Genomic DNA, 21,090 nt, shown 5'->3' on the forward strand with positions numbered 1-21,090 from the left:
GAATATACCTGGAAGCCAAACATGATTTTCATGCAAGACTAATTAAATGGATACTCCAAGCATGTTACGTATTTGCATGCAATCCTTAGACAACATTGATATAAGAATAGGGGAGTCCACTGTGCTCTGTTTGAGACCAGGCCCTAGGCAGCTGCCTAATGGGTAATACACCTCAGAGCTTGCATGCAACCATTCCCATAGCTTTCAAAGCAAAGCTCTAATGTACAAGTGTAAGCAACCTTTGTTAATTTTACTGATGCTGCATGTGACATGATCATGAAACTAGACTTTAACAGATCTACTTTAAAAATAAAACCATGCAATATATATCATCCTGACGAAAGTTCAATGTTGATTCACCACGGCAGATGCCTGAATAAAAGAGAAGATTTTTTCACAATACTTCTAAGTCCCTGGAGTGCTATCTTCACTTATTTTATATTTACTTGCTGATAAGCACCGGGCTTACTCTTTATAACAGGAGTACAAGCATTGGACAAGATAACCGGCATTATATAAACAAAAAGGCAGCTTTTGTCTATATATATACAAAAGCTGCCTTTTTGTTTATATAATGCCGGTTGCCAGCCCTGGGGCTTCAGTATACAAAGTAATAAAACAAATGGTCTGCACTCACAGTCTTTCCATAGAAAAAGGTTTCCTTTATTCCAAAATGCATATCAACGTTTCAGTCCTCTCAGGGACTTTCATCAGGATCAAATCATAACACATATATTTATATTTTACTGGAACTTGGTACAGGATCCTGGCATGTGAGTTAAAATTACTTGGATTTCCCTAGGGTCAAATAAGGTCTATGCACTTTGAGCCAATAACTCTTTATTTCTGAGTTTTTTCCCTTCTAACTGGATCACATAATCTCCTAGATTCTTCATCAGTTTGAGTGTAACATGAAAGTTATAAAAAAAAAAAAAAAAAAAAGAAAATAAACCCTGTAACCTGGTAGTAAATTGATCCTTTTATATGAAATACATTTAAATATAGTTCTGGCAGTTATCAGTTATCACACAATACATTTACTAGAAGCCAATAATAAGCATAAGTAATCACAGTGCATACTTTGTTAAAATGTAATATTGAACAAATTCTATTTTTTTTGAACGACAGCCATTTTGTAGTTAAAGGGACACTGGCACCGAAACCACTACAGCATGCTGTTGTGGTTACGGTGCCAAGAGTTCCCTGACACTGACTGGAGATAAATTGTAAAGTTGTATAAGAACACTTTGACACTTACCTGTACGGTGCACACACACACACACACACTGCTTTTACGGTCTTGGTTGGAGCTGTTATGACAATGTAGAACTAAAAACTTCCTGTCCTTTACATTACCTGCTCAGATTGGATTTAGTGCAAGCGCCTGACAGACAAGTAAATGGTAAACTGCTTTTAAAAACGGTTTGATAGTTTATTGTCGGTCAGCAGCCTGTAGTGTTTATGGTCTTAACTGTATGCCTTTGAACACAATTTCTAGCATTTATTGTACATGGGTAACAGAGGTTTTTAAATTCTGCAAAAGCTTACAGAATTCAATGCCCAATATTTATGTGAAAAGTTACGTCAATCTGCACCTGCCAAAAGCACCCAAACAAGCTGAGTACCTGAAATCATATATTTCATATTTACAATTTGAATAGGAAAACAATTCATGTAAAGTTGTTCAGAAAATGTGTCACTTTCTATACATAATTACAAAACATATTTCTGCATACAAAACATTTCCAAAAATATAAATACACATTTTGTACACAACGATTGCCATAAAATTCATCATTATAGGATAGGTGTTATTTTACAGCAAACTAATGGTTTATAGCAATGCATTCCAAGTGCTGTCTTTTTCATAGATTAATACTGCCCATTATAGTTCCTGCAGTGTAAGACAGCAACCAAAACTGCAGGCAGAAAAATGGTGATTCCATAAGCTTAAGATTTAACAAAAATTAGAAGCTTAGGCACCTGTGGTCAATCCACTGTAAACACAGAAATTTAGGGTGAGTACAATATGAAAAGTTAAACTAAATTGTCCAGAAAGAAAATATTAAAAAGAAAGTCATTCTCGCTGATATGGAAATTATTCTTCACATTATTTTTCATGGTCAAGACGGTTATAGCAAACATACATAAACAAAAAGTTTGAAAACATCTGTTTTCTTCACTGGTAGAGATTTAAAAAGTGATTAGCTTATTGTTATTGCAAAAAGTATAAGGGTAAACCTGCTTCGTTAACAGCAATGCTATCCTATTTGAACAAGTGTAATTGATTTTGAAAATCCAGGGCACATTAAACAGTTGTCAAATGTGAAAAACTAATTTTCTATTTTAGAAGACATGGATACTGCTGTAGATGGTTGTTTAGAGTGTTCTTCACAAACATGTGATGAATTCAACCTTTTTGCTACAGGTGCCAAAGATGGCATGGCTTTGCTTGGCAAAACACGCTGATCAGCAGACAGGGTTGCAGCTTTTAATCCAAGTGGTGCCAGCTTGGGCATAGGTCTCCACCATGCATATGAGCTAGATGATTCTTGTTTAGATACTTTTCCAGGTGTCAATGCATAATTATTTTCCTCTTGAATTCCAAAACTTTTCTCAGCTAGTTCAGGCACGGTTACTTTCTCTGCGTCAGTTTCAACTGTCATGGCACCTGTATCTTCACTTTTCTTAGCAAAGTCCTGAATCTCACCCTCCTCCAGCTGAAGGAAGAAGGGGCTAAGTGATACCTTTTCTTTTATTCCGGACAATTCTTTGAACTGCCCAAAGGAATATGGAGATGCATCGACATCTAAAAGTTTGCTTGTGCTGCTACGTGTTCCAGTTTCTGACCCTGGAAAATCAGAGCCAGAGTCCGTGTCGTCCGTGTCATTGTTCAGTTCTTGATTAAGAAAAGCTATCTCATCAAGGAAGGATGTAAGAGTCTCGTCTTCATGATCTCCAATTACATCTATTAACTCACTTGGATCTAGCTCCGGATTATCCACAATAGAAGACACTTTTTTAAATGCCAAATCAAGATTACACTCTTTTTCAGTTTTTTTTATATTTGAAACTGGGAAATGCTGCTCTTCTACTTTCTCATTTATTACACCAAAATCTTCCTTACTAGTGTTGACATCTTCAACTGTAAGGTTTTGTTTGAAGCTTTCTTGTGCAGAGTTTTGTTTTTCTGAAACACTCAATGATGCACCACTCAGAAGAGCTGGTGTAGGTGAAGAAGAGGTTTTAGCTTTGTGATCTGGCTTAGCATCTTTAACAGACTTTTCTTGGTCTGACTTAGTGTTAAAAAGCATAATTTCTTGGTCTGTCTTATCTTCATTCACAGCAGCAGCAACTGTTAGAAGACTATTTGAATTATCTTTGCTGCTTTCATTAATCAAAGCCGTGTGCTTTTGTAATTCTGTATCCAAGTCTATTATGGAAGCTTCTTTCGCCAACGATGTAACATTCACAATCTTTGGCATCATGGACAAATCATCTTTTTTTAAAATAAAATAAAATGTAAAGGTTATTACCACTTCAAGATCATAACATTTGCCAAAAATTATATTAAAAAACCCACTGACATGTAGACATGCGCAATTTGTTTTGTTCCAAAATTTGGCTGAATTCAGCAATTCGTAAGCATCCAAATTCTTTTCAGACCGAAAATAAATTTGAAATAAATAAGAACAAATTATTTTAGATCCATTTGAAAAAAATGCTGAAAAAACAAAAAGTTTTTTTCTCCTTCAATTTTGCTAATAATTGAATTTTACATGGGATTGCCATAATTAAGAGTAACCAAATTAGGGCCCTGTTTATCAAATAGCTCCCTTATTTGGTATCCTCAAAAATAGCAATACAAAGGATAGCAAATTGTCTTGGTATATCTCTTGATTGGGTTGGAATTTCAGTGAAATTCTAACACAGTCAAAATGTGAATTTGATAAAGATGACCGTGCCATTTTAATCTTTCAGCTGTGTATCGTAGATAGCGCATTAATATATCATCCTTATGTGGCAATAGCATTTTTAAAGAATAGTAAAACGTAGGGAGCTATCTTCTAAAGAGCACCCTAATTTGATATCATGTCAACCACAAAAATGTCAACCCCATTTTGCTTCCCTCCCAAGTTTTTTCCATATTCACGCTTACACATCTGTTATATTTCATGTTCAAAATTTGCACCATTGTTTGAGTCATACATGCCATTAACAATTTAAATAAAACTCAAATAATATAAAATAGGAATTGAAGTTTTATTTTACTGAACCTGGAGCGCTATAAAAATTTGTTTCTGCAAATCCAGCTGCTATACAATGCATCTTTTAACACATGAACCAGCTGACAGGGCTCCCTCTCAATCTGCAGCTCTCCAGTGTTTGTGGCTGCCACTACATGCATATTTTAATTTGTTTATTTTCAATTTGATGAGGATGGGGTGAAACACAGTAAATACAATAAATATTTCTAGAGTTCCAGGATGTTCCATAATGTATAGATTGCCAATATGTGGGAGAGTAGATGCAATTAAAATAGAAACGAAAGGAATTTTTACATACCACTGTCCTGGATTGGTGGTGAAACCTCAAAGGAATGGTCAGGAAGAGTAGACTGTGTGACAGGAACTGAAGATTTTTCAATCATATCATTTCCTTGTAATGTACTAGAAAAGTGGAGTACGACAGGAGCCACACCTACAAGAAGTACACATTGATATTTTTAGTATTGCATAAATACGAGAAGTGACCTATGGAAAGCAAATTTTCTTTTTGTTCAAACAAAGCATGAAAAAGAAACGAGATCCTGAGACACAATGTCCAAGAAACACCGATTCAATGTATCAGAGTAAGTTGTTACTGATAAAAAACATCATTTTATTAAGACATCATAGACATAAACAAAAATAAATACAAAACACACACCCAGATTCCCCAAAAGAGGAAAAAATAATAAAGCTCAATTAGTTAGGAAGGGAGAGCCAGAATATATGGGAGAAAAGGGGAAAAAGAGGTAAATAGCTCTTATATGATAACTAGAGCATATGAAGCAAATATCTGAAAGACCTATAGTCCCATCTAGATAGATCTCCCTAATTTATAGTTCGTCTAGAATAGAAACTTGCAAGGAATAATATCTACACTGTGATTACATAGATGGAATGTATAGAACCTCTAATCCCTATTATAACAAAGCTCCAAAATTGGCAGAATCATAGATAGTAATAGGCACCGATGAACAGCTGTCAGGAAACAGGTCCCTATTATCCAGTTACATCTATAGGTAAAGAGCTAGCCATTACTAATACTGTGAATCTCTTATGAACTCATAGAACAGGCTACATCCCTTGCTAGGTTGTATAAAAATAACAGCTGAAATTCCCCATGAAAGAAATAAATAAACACCCCCAAAAAATAAAGTGCTTAAATTAAATGGTGAAGTGATTTAAAAATCATAATAAGCCTAACGCGTTTCGGCGCTTAAACGAGCGCCTTTCTCAAAGGCTATCATTGAGGGGACTGACCTGAGTGTGTCTTTATACAGCCTTCACTGGAATGAGAAGCCAATCCGATCGGGAGCAAGCAGCGTTTCCATTTCACGCCCCCCTCTGATCGGATTGGAGGATGTCTCCTGTCAATTGACTGCTAGAGGACCAATCACGTACCAATGGGCAGGGCTTAATGCTGATCGTGTTGAACAGTTGTATATTCCGTAACCATGGACACCGTCTCACCATATAAGTGTATAGAGACGTGTCATGGATGGAGAAAGTCCATTAGTTCAGAGCACTTTAGAAATAGCCGGCATTTTGAAAAGCCCACATGCATTTATTAGTACACAGCAGCTGATAATAAATACATATATAGATTTCTTTCTTCACAATACCCAATATGAAATAATAGTGTCTACTAAATTATACAACAACCCTATATAAAAAATAAAGCATATGTTGTTACTAACAAAAATAGTAGATATGATACATATTGAGAAGATGCCTAGTATAGTGTCTTCAAACCAAGGCACAGTATTAGCTTGCTGCAAACACATATATTGGACATATACAGACAAAAGGAGACCAGGGGATAACAAATCGTATCCAACATCTCTTAGATAAAAGAGATGGTATGAAAATATGAATGTAAAGGCTAGCTCAGTCACATAATGTAGCAGAATATTGACCTCAATGGTTCATAACTATGATGTGATTCTTAAATTATATATATATATATATATATATATATATATATATATATATGTATATATATATATATATATATATATATCAAGGTGGTAACACATTAAACTAATAGATACTCATATAGATATGGGCTAAGATGCAATAAAGGGGTAAACGATTTGATTTAGGCCATTCGGAGACAAAGTATCCAGTTTATGAATCCAGAAGCATTCTCTTCTTTTCAGGATTAAGTCCAGATCGCCTCCCCTTTTGCCCATCTGTATCTTTTCAACGCCGACAAACTTAAAGCATCTAGGAGAATCGCTGTGATGTAATCTAGTGTGTCTAGCAACAGGGGTGTCTCTTTCAGATGTGACTGAATGGATATGTTCCATCATGCGTCTTTTTAGGGGACATCTGGGCTTTTCAAAATGCCGGCTATTTCTAAAGTGCTCTGAACTAATGGACTTTCTCCATCCATGACACGTCTCTATACACTTATATGGTGAGAAATAATATTAAAAATCTGCGGCTTACAAGATACCCCTAGCTTCCTGCCACTACGCGACACTTTGCAGGCCACCGCCAGGGACGTCATATGTCAGTTGCACTCCATCTCCATAAGGAATGCAAAATGGCTGCGACTAGGTCGGAATGCACCTGGCCTTTCTGCAACACCGAAGTCGCCTTCTTCCAGGACCTGTCGACATTCATACTGGATGCCTGGTGAGCTGGGGCCATCACTCACACCCTGCAAGAGAGGCATATACCCCATCACTTGGGCTTCCCATTCAGCATTCAAGCGTGACAGGGATCCCCCTTGCTACACCCTCTGCTGGTCAGAAGAGCTACCAAGATTTGTGTCACATTTAACCCCTTAAGGACCAAACTTCTGGAAAAAAGGGAATCATGACATGTCACACACGTCATGTGTCCTTAAGGGGTTAAAAGTACCACTATAGGCACCCAGAACACTTCAGCTCAATTAAGTGGTCTGGGTGCCAGGTCCATCTAGGGTTAACCCTGCTGCTGTAAACATAGCAGTTTCAGAGAAACTATGTTTATATTAGGGTTAATCCAGCCTCTAGTGACTGTCTCATTGACAGCTGCTAGAGGCGCTTCCACGCTTCTCATTGTAAAAATCACAGTGAGAAGATGCGGACGTCCATAGGAAAGCATTGAGAAATGCTTTCTGTTAGGACCCCTCTGGCATTAAGGAGTGAAACCGCCGTTTAGTTAAACTTCTCCTTTTCGCAATAATGCAAGCTCCATTCGTATACTCCAACATTACGAACTGCAACCAGGGGAATGCACCAATCTCCCGACCGGGACCCGCTAGGATCCCAAACTCACGAACAATAAATCTACAAATCGCGGCTAACAGCTGAACAGATATATCCTCCAAGCGACTTACGGTTCCAGCAATCAGTCGCTAACCGTGTAGTGAATCTCCCCTCCAATAACGAGACCAAGCTCTGCATTGAGGATAAAACAAGAACTGGCTTTACTGTGGGCTACCCGCCCGTATTTATGCAGGTCTCCCACTTGGTGGACACTCCCCTAGGGGACCAAATGGGAGACTGTAATGACAGACAGACATATTGCACTTTCAGACATACAGGCACAAAATATTCCCATAACGCATCCCGGTTTCCTCCACTCTGCCCTGAAGATAATCGAGAAGTAATTCAATGATCTCCGGGACAGAGGCAAATCGCCATTTTAAATCAAACACAAAAAAACATGTAAAAATAAATAATTATACAACTACCGAACATATTACATTCGTGCAACGTATCCCCAGATAGCCTGGATCTGAGTGCATATTATTAGCGAATAGCGCTCAGATCCCATACACACAGTTCAATTGCCATGGAGTCAAAGTCTCTTACAGTCTTTCGGTATGCGATTGACTCCATGGGACGGCCATCTGGGTTAAGTCCATTCGTATTATCCAAACTCCTGAACGGCCGGTGGTCGCATGCCTTGTCGAAGAAGGGTGGTTTCAGTGGTGTTCGGCAGAAAGAGTGTCCGTTTTTAGTTCCATAGAATCTGCGCCAAACACCGCTGGTCTTTCGCATGGTTAAAAATGGCCGACGCCTCGTGGTCGGCATACGAACGACTACCACCCTGAATACGGTTAGAATGGAGAGGTGTCTGCGGTTAACCACAACGTTCTAATTGGGGCCAAGAGGTTAACCAGCAGCACACTTCTCTCCTGGGTGGCCGTCCGTTCAGTAGTTTCATTCGGTTATTTCATGTAACAAATGAACAGGGGTATACGGACAGGCAAATAGACGAAAAGGGGGCAAACAGACGAACCAGCAATCTTAGTCTATACAGATGGGTCTGTCACACTTTCCTATGGACTGATTGAATCCGCGCGCGGCTCTTGCTGCGCATGCACATTCAGCGATGACGTCGGAAGAGGGAGGAGATTTCCCCAGCGCTGAGGGAGCCCGGCGCTGAAGAAAGGCAAGTAATTAACCCCTTCCTCCCCCTTCAGCCCAGCGGGAATGGGACCCTGAGGGTGCGGGGGACCGATTAACACTATAGTGCCAGGAAAACGAGGTTACTTTTCTTGGCACTATAGTGATTCCTTTAAATAGGATATACAGAATTGGATCCTGTCTCACAAGTCATGACCGGAGGGCTGCCAGAGCCACGGACGGAAAAGGGAACTATTGACAGAATATTAAGCAATGGAATACCAAGAGGAGTGACCATCACTGCTTGGAAATCTGCCTAGCGAAACCTTACCGCCAGCAATCTGGTATGGACCCATTACAAGCGACACACTGGGCCCCAAGAACACAAGCAATAGTAACTCCACCAGGTACTCGTAACACCATCAGGTCAATTCGCAACAGGCCCCAGAGATGGGGAAGCTGGACAAAAGTGGTCAGTGGTGTCCCTCAGGGTTCTGTTTTGGGAACGCTTCTATTTAACATATTTATAAATGATCTTGAAATGGGCATTGAAAGCCATGAATCAGTGTTTGCAGATGACACAAAACTTTGTAAAGTAATAAAATGTGATCAGGATATTGCCTTGCTGCAGAGGGATTTGGATAGATTGGGGGACTGTGCACTAAAATGGCAGATTAAATTTAACATAGAGAAATGCAAAGTTATGCACTTTGGGGTTAAGAATGCACAAGTAATTTACACCCTAAATGGTAGTTAACTAGGGATAACCACACACGAGAAGGATTTGGGAATTGTTATAGACAACAAATTAGGCAGCAATAGGCAATGTCAATCTGCCGTTGCTAAGGCCAGTAAGGTTTTGTCATGTATAAATCTCTTTATAAATCGCTGGTAAGACCACAGCTTGAATAGGCTGTGTGATTTTGGGCACCTGTTCTAAAGAAATATCATGGCACTAGAAAAAGTGCAGAGACGAGCTACAAGATTGATAAAAGGAATGGAGCATTTTAGTTAAGAAGGATTTTTTTCCTAGTTTGTTGCAAAATTGGAAGCGCTTCAGACTGGGTTTTCTGCCTTCTTTTGGATCAACAGCAAAAACATATGTGAGGAAGGCTGAACTTGATGGACGCAAGTCTCTTTTCAGCTATGTAACTATGTAAAATCTTACTACAGAGAGATACTAAATGGATTAGTATCTTGGAGACTACCACCATCTGGTCTTAATGAGGATTACGATCTGAAACACTTCCTATAAGTTTACCTCATAGGCTCTGGTAAATACCCTTAAAGGATCACTATGGGATCAGGAACACAAACATGTATTCCTGACCCTATAGTGTTAAAACCACCATCTAGCCCCCCTGGGCTCCTCATGCCTCCATAAATATAGCAACATCTTACTGTATTCAAGCCAGAAGCTGTAAATCTGCATGCTGTTTGCCTCAAAAAAAAGCAGTCTGCTGACATAATCAGAAGTGGAAGCCTGATCCAATCACAGTGCTTCCCCATAGGATTGGCTGAGACTGACAAAGAGGCAGATCAGGGGCAGAGCCAGCATGATTCAAACACAGCCCTGGCCAATCCGCATCTCCTCATAGAGATGAATTGAATCAATGAATCTCTATGAGGAAAGTTCAGTGTCTGCATGCAGAGGGAGGAGACACTGAATGTTTGGATGCATTTTAGGCAGCCATGACCCAGGAAGGATCTCTAACAGCGATCTGAGAAGTGGCCAGTGAAGTTATCACTAGGCTGTAATGTAAACACTGCATTTTCACTGAAAAGACAGTGTTTACAGCAAAAAGCCTGAAGGTAATGATTCTACACACCAGAACAAATTCAATAAGCTGTAGTTGTTCTGGTGATTATAGTGTCCCTTTAATCACACGTGGACGCTCTAAATTCATTTTACCTTGTGCTCCTCACAGTGTTCCCTTTAGACCAAGATTGGTCCGTACCTCTTGCGTGGCACCAATTTGACCTACAAAGGTCTTCTACCTGGTTGATACCGGGGTCTCACGCATGGAGTATCTTTGGATTCGTTTGGAGACTACACGACTGGAAAGCCACACATTTTTTTTTATTTTTTATTAATTTCTTCTTCCCCATTTTTGTTTACTTTTTCATTTTTTCAAAAATATTTTTCCATTGTTGTCTTTTAGCTACGATATATTTATTCATTTTTTGCGCCCCCTTAATCCCCTGCTGCATGCGAGCGACCAGGTATAATTTTTTTAGGATATGAAATATGCTAGAAGCTTAATAATGATATCTATGTGCTAATATTGCCAGTCGTATTGTCATGCCTTTGTCCAAAATATTTGTTCATGTTCCAACTCTTCAGCAAATGAATCCGTATTTTTACTCATTTTATTAACTGTGGTACCTTGCCTTCTGTTACATGCAAGCAAACTGGTATAAGTTAATTTGGATATGAAATAGGCTATATGCTCATTGCTGATATGTATGCATTAACACTACCAATTGCCAGTTATATTGCTATGTCTTTGGTTAAAATATTCCTCAAGTTGTGCCAATTTTTTGAAAGATAAACAATTCTTTATTAGTTTTGAGTTTAACTATATTATTTAGCTCAAAATATCCCCTTTGTACTGCTTTAATTAAGACCTAAGAATAGATGTCATCACACCCATTGTAAATCACTTAATATACAGAATTGTCACTTAGTACTTGTTTTGTTTTAGATCAGAAAAGCTTGTTTTAATGATGTCACCACGAATGATGTTTGAGCACCTGATAGGGCATTACCATGTCATTATGTGGTCACGTTTGGGGATGGGCCACGCCGCAAGTTACACAGGCTGCGGCCATTATTTGGTATAAAAAGCACCAGTAATTTTACTCCTGAAACTAGGACCTTCGAAGGGCCATTTCAGTGCCGAGCGTGCAGCCCAGGCATCACGAGACAGAAGACTGTGACCCGACCGGATGGGGGCTATACCACATCACCACTCATCTAAAAAGCTGCACTTTCGTACTCAAGAATACAGAGAACCTCACCGGTCTGCATTATACCCATTCATATATGTATGGACTCCGCTCTGCACCCTATATTTACAGCCACAGTGATTTATGGTGAGATCATTCACAAAGCTGCTCAAGAGAAACTTTATTACCGGTATATTATTTTTTTACTATTTTCTATTTTTTACCTTTTTCACCCCCCCTTTTTTCATTTTATTTTTATCTATTTATGCTTTGACACACACAAAAAAAAAAATAAAAAAAATTACTATCTAATCAGACTATCAATTGCTATACAAATTTATTGATCAACTATTGGTGGATCCATGGGACTGTATATGAAATACCATTTATCATTACTCATCAAGTTATATTTATAGGGCTGTACATATTTTGTGTATATACTATGATTATTTTCTTAACTATTGCATAGTCAATCAATTAACAGAGTGTGCATCAGTCTGTATATTTGGCAATAGTGGTCCTCTTTGATTTTTTTTCTCTTCTCTTCTGTTAGTGTACAATGAATATATTTTTTCATTTCAACATATTGATTATTTTCATTCTGACGCATACTATATGCGACTGAGTGTAGTATTAATAGCGATTTATTTGTATATATTATTGAGGTCCTTATGGGGGTTACCTCTAATAACTGCACCACCCTGTAGTAGAGTGCCAACACAATAATTATAATTAACCCCTTAAGGACACATGACGTGTGTGACACGTCATGATTCCCTTTTATTCCAGAAGTTTGGTCATTAAGGGGTTAAACATAGCAGTTTCTCTGAAACTATGTTTTCAGCTGCAGGATTAAAACTAGGGGGGACCTGGCACCCAGACCACTTCATTGAGCTGAAGTGGTCTGGGTGCGTATAGTGGTCCTTTAATGCATTTCTGAAATCCTACAAGACAACTTATCAAAGAACCAAACAAAGCAAAATAGACAAAAAATATCTCTTTCCATCAGCTACCTGACTGAATTTGAGCAGAGGCCTGTTGGTTTATATCTGCAGTCAGTTGTTCTTCATGAGACAATACCATGCTTGAAATTAAAGAGACATCAGGTTGTGAGGGGGCTGCTGCAATAAAAGAAAATAATTTAAACTTTATTAGCCATCTAGTATAGCTTTTAAATAAGCATGCATTTAAAGATAAGGAAAAAAATCTTCAGTTACCCATTAAAATAACATAATAGGCACCCAGTCCACTTCATCTCAATTAAGTGGTCTGGGTGACATGTGCCCCCTTTTAAGCCCTTAAGGACACATGACATGTGTGACATGTCGTGATTCCCTTTTATTCCAGAAGTTTGGTCATTAAGGGGTTAACATGGCCACTGAAAAAAATGACCTACTGTTGGTTTGGCAATGTTTACATTGCAGGTTTAACCTGTCTAGTAGCAATTACCGTATGTATTATACAGAGAGCAGCACTATGCTGAAAAACCCCAACTTGGCTTATACTTGAGTCACTGTCTGTATTATGGCAATGTACATTGCCATAATACAGACTGGGGGCTGTGGGGGCTGCAGATCATTTACTTACCTCTCCTGCAGCTCCCTCCTCCTCCGCGCCGGTCCGTTCAGCACCTCTGTCAGCTCCCAGTGTAAGTCTCGCGAGAGCCGTGGGGTCATAGTGCGGCCGCGAGACTTACACTGTGAGCTGGCAGAGGGAGCTGACCGGACCGGCGGAGGAGGGAGCTAACAGGAGCTGCAGGAGAGGTAAGCGCTCTCTGCCCGCCCCCTCCACTGAACTGCCAATGCCACTGGACCAACAGGGAGTGAGAGCCCCCCTCCCTGGCCAGCTAACAAGCAGGGAGGGGGGACGAAAAAAAAATTAAATAATAATAAAATATAATAATAAAAAATAATAATTAAATAAAATAAAAAATAATAAAAAAAATTATTACAATAATTAAAATAATAATAATAATATAATTGCCCACCCCCCCACCAAGGCTCTGCAACACACACACACTGCACTCATACACACACTGCATTCATTATATACACACACTGTAAATAAATATTCAATTAAAGGACCACTCTAGGCACCCAGACGACTTCAGCTTAATGAAGTGGTCTGGGTGCCAGGTACCTCTAGGATTAACCCTTTTTTTTATAAACTGCTATGTTTATAATGAGGGTTAATCCAGCCTCCAAATCCTCTAGTGGCTGTCTCATTGACAGCCGCTAGAGGCGCTTGCGTGCTTCTCACTGTGAAAATCACAGTGAGAGCACGCAAGCGTCTATAGGAAAGCATTGTAAATGCTTGCCTATGCGACCGGCTGATTGCGAGCGTGGCTCCTGCCGTGCATGCGCATTCAGCCGATGACGTCGCGATCAAGATGGAGAGGAGGAGGAAAGCTCCCCGCCCGGCGCTGGAAAAAGAGGTAAGTTTAACCCCTTCCTCCCCCCAGAGCCCGGCGGGAGGGGGTCCCTGAGGGTGGGGGCACCCTCAGGGTACTCTAGTGCCAGGAAAACGAGTATGTTTTCCTGGCACTAGAGTGGTCCTTTAATATAATTTTTTTAGGATGTAATTTTATTTAGAAATTTACCAGTAGCTGCTGCATTTCCCACCCTAGTCTTATACTCAAGTCAATAAGTTTTCCCAGTTTTTTGGGATAAAATTAGGGGCCTCGGCTTATATTCGGGTCGGCTTATACTCTAGTATATACGTTATACTGAAATGCCTCTAGTGGCCGTCATATTGACGAGTAAAACACTGCTATTTTAGTCTGCTATTAAGTCAGATGGTCTCATAAGACCGTCTGATTGGCATATGCACACTAGCCTCCCAATGTTTTCCTATGATATAAATGGTATATAATCAATATTAACTAAGCTAAAGGGGCAGAGCTTGAGCAGGAAGATAAGAGCGGATGGCCCAGTCACTGAAATAGTGACTAAGGCACTATAGCCTTATTATAAAGTGATACTTGTCAGTAATTCAAAGTGAATTTAAAATTGAAGGCAAAAGTAGCCAGGAGCATAGCTGATATGGATTGTTTTTTCCAGTTTAGTTATTTTGGGCTTGCATTTGAAATTCACTTTAAATTAATGACAGAATTGGTGGTTATAGTGCTTAGAGTATCCTTAAACAGCAGCAGGTAACTGGGATATGCATGCCCCTTTTCAGCTAGTTATTAGGGCTCCCAGACTGCAGAGGTGATCCACAAATTATTGGTTTACTACGGCATATACCTCTACGGATGATACCCTCTTCATTGTACAGGATTACTAAACATATCTGCATCACTGCATCACTCTCTCTAAAATATATCTAAAACATGTGTAATAAGTTGGCACTATATAAGTACGAATAACATAATAATCTAATATTAATAACAACATTATTCAACAGGCAGGTCAAGTCTTCAACTACCATACTGCACTTACACTCCACCTGGTACTCAAAAGCAAGAGAATATGGAGGGAGAATGCAAGCAGGCATGGTGTGTCCCTTTTTAAATATCACTGTTTTTAATTATATCTCCAGAACCTCTCATTGGCATTATTTTCGCAATATGCCATTATGCAGCTGCTGTACATTACAGACTCTGCTACTTATTAAAGACAATGTGATCTACTATTATTGCTGTGGAAATTAATAGGAATAAATCACAGTTCACCACTGTACACTATGGGGGACCCAATTTCATGCTGACTCAGAACACAATTTTATGCTGTACATATTTATCTCACATACACTCCAGTGGAGTAATTGTTGGTTTCCGCAGTGTTAAAGGTTTTTTCGTTTTGCTGCTTAGGTGTACTTGAGTCTCTTCAGCTTTCTGGGCTGGGTATGGATTTTTCAGGTGTGTGTCGCACTTCAAAGAAGCTTTAAGTAAAGCAATGTCCTCTTCAAGTTGCTTCTTCTTTCTTTCAGCTTCAACGGCTTTCTGTTTTGCATCAAGATATTCCAGTTTTTTCATTATAACTTCTTTAGGTCTTCCTGTAGAAAAAGAACAAAATATAAGAAAGTAATTTTTCTGACAAAAAGCTCTGGTACATACATAAGTGCAGAAAAACAAGAACCAAAAATAAGATGGTATCAGTCTAATCTGAAAAAAGAAGCCCCTCCACACCTTGCAAAAAAAACAAAAACACCCACAAAAGATGGAGCAAACTAGAGGACAAGTCCACAACGTTTGGAAAATAGACAGGTCCATGTTGGTGTACACAATAAATGTACACTTCTCAAAAAAATAAAGGGAATACAAAAATAACACATCCTAGATCTGAATGAATTAAATATTCTTCTGAAATACCTTGTTCTTTACATAGTTGAATGTGCTGACAAAATCACACAAAAATAAAAAAATGGAAATCAAAATTTTCAACCCACGGAGGTCTGGATTTGGAGTCACACTCAAAATTAAAGTGGAAAAACACACTACAGTGTCAGGGTTTCTTTGCTGTTTTAAACAGCAACCCTTTCTGTTTCAGTGAATGAGTTTTCAGCTGCAATTACTATGAGCTCCTTCTGCTTGTTGCCACAGTTACTCACCTGAGAGTAGTAATCAACCCTGCTGCTAATCAGTTCTGCCTATTTAAGCAGCAAATCCCAGAACCTCCTTGCCCTTGTGTGGTTTCCTGTTTCCCAGAAGTCTCCTTGTTCCTGTGTTTCCTGTTTGTTCCTGGTTCCTGACTCCGGCCTTGTTCCTGACTCCGCTGCTCTCCGTGCTCCTGATCCTGGCTTGTCTGACTACCCGCTCTGGTGACCGAATTTGCCAATCTTGGTGTTCTCTGGCAAATGCCAAACGTCCTGCGATGTGTTGGGCTGTAAACACAACCCCCACCTGTGGACGTTGGGCCCTCATACCACCCTCATGGAGTCTGTTTCTGACCGTTTGAGCAGACACGTGCAAATTTGTGGCCTGCTGGAGGTCATTTTGCAGGGCTCTGGCAGCGCTCCTCCTGTTCCTCTTTGCACAAAGGCGGAGGGGTAGCGGTCCTGCTGCTGGGTTGTTGCCCTCCTACGGCCTCCTCCACATCTCCTGATGTACTGTCCTGTCTCCTGGTAGCGCCTCCATGCTGTGGACACTACGCTGACGGATACAGCACACCTTCTTGCCACAGCTCGCATTGATGTGCCATCCTGGATGAGCTGCACTACATGAGCCACTTGTGTGGATTGTAGACTCATTCTCATGCTACCACTAGAGTGAAAGCACCGCTAGCATTCAAAAGTGACCAAAACATCAGCCAGGAAGCATAGGAACTGAAAAGTGGTCTGTGGTCACCACCTGCAAAACCACTCCTTCATTGGGGTGTCTTGCTAATTGCCTATAATTTCCACCTGTTGTCTATCCCATTTGCACAACAGCATGTGAAATTGATTGTCACTCAGTGTTGCTTCCTAAGTGGACAGTTTGATTTCACAGAAGTGTGATTGACTTGGAGTTACATTGTGTTTAAGTGTTCCCTTTATTTTTTCAGCAGTGTATTTATGGATTAAACACCAGAAAGTGGTGTTTTGCTGAAAATAGTGGTTAAAGGGACTCTCCAGCCAACCCGTTTTACTCACCTGGTTCCAGCGCTGGGAGCCTCGTGAAGCCGCGCCCCCTATTTCGTCAAAATGACGAAATAGGCAGGCGCAAGCTGGGAGCAATCAGACGCTTCCATTTGGAAGCGGCATTGATCTCTTGTGCGCATGCGCGGCTTCGCCGCACATACTCGCGGTCTTCGCCCGCCCCCTCTCCTCTCTGACAGGCTGGAGAGAGAAGGCGCACACACAGTGCCTTCTCTCTCCTGCACACGTCAGACGTATCGTAATACGTCTGACGTGTACAGGGCCTTTTTAGGGCCCTACATGATAGGAAGTCCCTCTGGTGGCCGTCTGAGTGACGGCCACTGGAGGTATTCATATTAATGTAAACATTGTATTTTCTCGGAAAATACAGTGTTTACATTAGATTGCCTGCAGAGAGCTATAGATCTCACCTGAACAAATACATTAAGCTGTAGTTGTTCAGGTGACTAGAGTGTCCCTTTAAAGGGTTACTACCCCACTGTAATGGTTATAATGCCAGGAGTACCCTGGCCAGGTTCTCTGGTAATGGGAACCAGCAGTGGTTTGCCACCTTATCTGGGTCCCTGCCAGGCTAATTGTTGGTCCAGAGATGCTCTTCTGGTTTCTGCATAAGTCAGAAGCAACAACAATTGATATTTATTGGCTGAGAGCATCAGCTGACTGATCTCAGCCAATGTCAGACATTTTGAGCAACCGTAGTTGCACAGAATTGACAGCCAGCCAAGGGCAGTTACAGCTCTGGCACTAAAGGGGTTAAGCTTTTATATGTGCAGCATTTCAAAGCGTTTCGGAGCGTTTTCAAAAGCACATGCAGACTACCAGCACTGTGACCACTTCAAATCACTAATGTAGTCAGGGTGCTTGGAGTAACCCTTTAAAACAAAGCTTTAAATCTCAGTCTCTCTAGCTGTAACGAGGGATCTTGTTTAAATTTGCAGTTATGCAAGTTAAGGAATGGGGTGGGTGCAACCAAGCTAAATATTTTATGTCCTTGTGAAGCTGGCTTTCACACCATTGGATTCTTTATCCAGTAGAAAATGTGTCTTTGCACCGCCTATCTACTAGATAGATCCAGTGACCTGTGTTCTCCAGTGCACAGGCAAGGTACCACGTGTATGTGGGATTAAAAGGTCTCTATTCTTTCCAAAGACATGCCAGATTACAGTCTGTCAAGTAAATGCCGACCATGACTGAGCCAAGTAAGTTAGTCTGGTATACAATAAAGTGAGTAATGAGCCATATAGCTCAACCTTTGTGACAGGGGAGAGGCTTATCCATCACAACATAGATAAGATGGCAAATAGCAGTGGCTAGCTGATCCAGAGAAAAATACAGATTTAATATTCAACAAGAGACCACAAACAGCACAGTGGTCAATCCCCCTCACTAATAACAAATTTAAAGTAACTATAGATCCTATGACCTTCGGTAATACCAAGGTCTCTAAAAACATAGTGTCACGGGAGTTGTACCCAAACACGCAGGAAAGAGGAAATCCACCAAAGGTGGATCCGAAAGACGTATTACCGAGCCTTAGAATGGCCGGACTTAATGCAACTATACAACAAGAAACAGGGTCAAGATAATTCAAGGTCAGGATTAAAGAAATACCCAGAGTCAAGACAAAGCCAGATCAGGAATACCAGAAATCACGAGTCAAATAGAAAGCCGGGATAAGGATACCAGAAATCAGGAGTCAAATACGAAGCAGAGGTTAAACACAGGAAATCACTAAGAGCACTAAACAAGGATCTAAACAGAAACCACGATAGGGCAGTGAATGGTGGCTACAACAAAGGCTTACCTATTTTCTGATAGGCCCACGTCATGACTGTGATCCAAAACAGATTAGGATCGCAATGATGACGTGGTCACTTTCAGAGCGGGCATGATGACACATCCACATCTATTTATGGAAGTCCTGCCATGCGGCTGCATAGTTCAGCCAGACCGAGCGGCAAGAGGAGGTCTGCACTGCTCGAGGTAGGCGAGTCCCCTTCAGTGTGCCGCGTGGTGTGGTCAGACTGTGTGGCAGAAGGCGATGTGCACGGCTCGTTGGAGGTAAGTAATGCCACACCTAGCAGTGGGACATGCAAGTACAAAGTTCTGATGAATTCCCAAAATACATGAGTCCTATTGGTCATGCTCCGTGGGTAGTAACACCCCAGACTTTGCAGTCCTCGTAACTTGCAACTTCAAAGGTCACTCCAGGGACCAATAACATAGTGTTTATCTTCATTAATATATTTTTGCATGCTTAAATTTTTATAGTTTTGCATAAAAGAAATGTTTTGCAGAATACTGCACCAAAAGCCTGCCTCTTTAGCCACAAATCCTCACTCCAGAAAAAATAACTAATTATCAAAAAGGTATGCACGCAGCTCAGCCACTACTATTGAATGATCTGAACAAAACAAGATTAGAATTAGAAGGCAAGGGAACTACAGGAAGGCATATAGTAATGACATGACTATGTGTTAGCCATTTTTAATCCATAACCTTGCTGCAGACAGTCAGAGAAACTGCAAACTCAGTGCTATTGGGGTCGAGACTGTACGCATATCTTTAATAAGAATGTCTTTCTACACGAGAGATCGTGGCTAAGGATGGCTTATGATGCAGTGTTCTGCAAAATACTTATTTTTCTCAAAAACTATAATGAGGCCAACATTTAGCAATTGCATTGAAGTTATATTGGTGTCCGTAGTGTCCCCTAACGCCGGGACTGATTTGCTAAATATATATTCAATAAGCAAAATTCTAAACACATACAAAACGGTCATAATAAAACTACTATATTCCTCCTGTGAAAAATATTCAATAAGGAACCTACTCCGCAAAATTGATCAGATGATATTTTGCAAAATGCAAAACTTCATTTACTATGGCCTCAGCCAAATAAGGGATAAGTATATGAAATTATTTTATATTATTAAAAAATATTTTAAATTATGTTTTTTTTTTTAATATGTTGAAAAATATATGTCCAAAAACATGAAATTCTTTGGAAAGCGTATTCAAAAATATAAAATCAAGGCTTATGACAAAAAAACAAACAACAAATTAAATAAATGGCAATCGCATTTCGATTTATAAAACCTCGTACCTGAAAGATTTGTCATTTTCTTGATCAATTGATTTTGTCTCTGAGAAAGCAAGTTTTTCTTCCTTATTAATGTGTCTGCTTCATATGTTAAACCTTCAATCTCCTCAATGGCCTAGAAAACACAAAAAACAATAGAATCCTTCATTGCCTGTATGATTTTCCAGTGTGTATGTATGTATGTATGTTATGTCCTTCAAAAAATCATTAAAAACCCACTACTTCATAAAAGCGTATCAATTAAACTCTTAATAGCTCCTGACTGATTCCTCTTCTGCAACTGTCCCTAGTCTAATACTATCCTTACCTTTTTGTGTCATTTTACCCCACTCCCTCTAGCATGTAAGCTCATTGAGCAGGGCCCTCTGTTCCTGTGTGTCTAACTTGTCTGGTTACAACTACATGTCTGTTCATCCACCCATTGTAAAGCGCTGTGGAATTTGATGGTGCTATATAAATTACATAATATATATATATATATATATATATATATATATATATATATATAAAAAAAAAAAAAAACACGTACGTACAGTAAGCCACAATGTGCTTTGCAATTTTGGAAAACATGGTTTCAGTTTACTCATACAATGTAGTTCATCACATAATTGGCAGTATTTGAAAAATCACAACATGATCATGCTCAATGGATTCACACTATAAACTGGATAGTATTTTGCAATCAGTTTTCCTGAGACTGGAGGGTCCCTCTCCCTCCCACCCCCCAATCCCCGGTTACTGAAGGGGTGAAAACCCCTTCAGTCACTTACCTGAGGCAGCGGCGATGTCCCTCGCTGACAATAATTACACTTGCAGGGTTAAGAGTAGTGGGAGTTGGCACCCAGACCAC

General features: G+C 39.9%; 1 protein-coding gene across 1 annotated transcript in view; it reads right to left on the minus strand.

The window, feature by feature from the left end:
- Positions 1-1,279: 1,279 nt before the first annotated feature.
- The window catches only part of MGA (MAX dimerization protein MGA), a 310,904-nt gene continuing 291,093 nt past the window's right edge, over positions 1,280-21,090 (minus strand). Inside the window, exons 22-26 of the mRNA XM_063440253.1 lie at positions 20,244-20,355; positions 15,311-15,556; positions 12,574-12,681; positions 4,567-4,701; positions 1,280-3,499 (exon numbers count right to left, since the gene is read on the minus strand). Coding sequence (XP_063296323.1) covers positions 2,334-3,499; positions 4,567-4,701; positions 12,574-12,681; positions 15,311-15,556; positions 20,244-20,355 — 1,767 coding nt within the window. The 3' untranslated portion in view covers positions 1,280-2,333. The remainder of the gene's footprint in view (positions 3,500-4,566; positions 4,702-12,573; positions 12,682-15,310; positions 15,557-20,243; positions 20,356-21,090) is intronic.

The sequence above is a fragment of the Pelobates fuscus genome, chromosome 13 (genome assembly GCF_036172605.1).
Source record: "Pelobates fuscus isolate aPelFus1 chromosome 13, aPelFus1.pri, whole genome shotgun sequence".
NCBI lineage: Eukaryota > Metazoa > Chordata > Amphibia > Anura > Pelobatidae > Pelobates > Pelobates fuscus.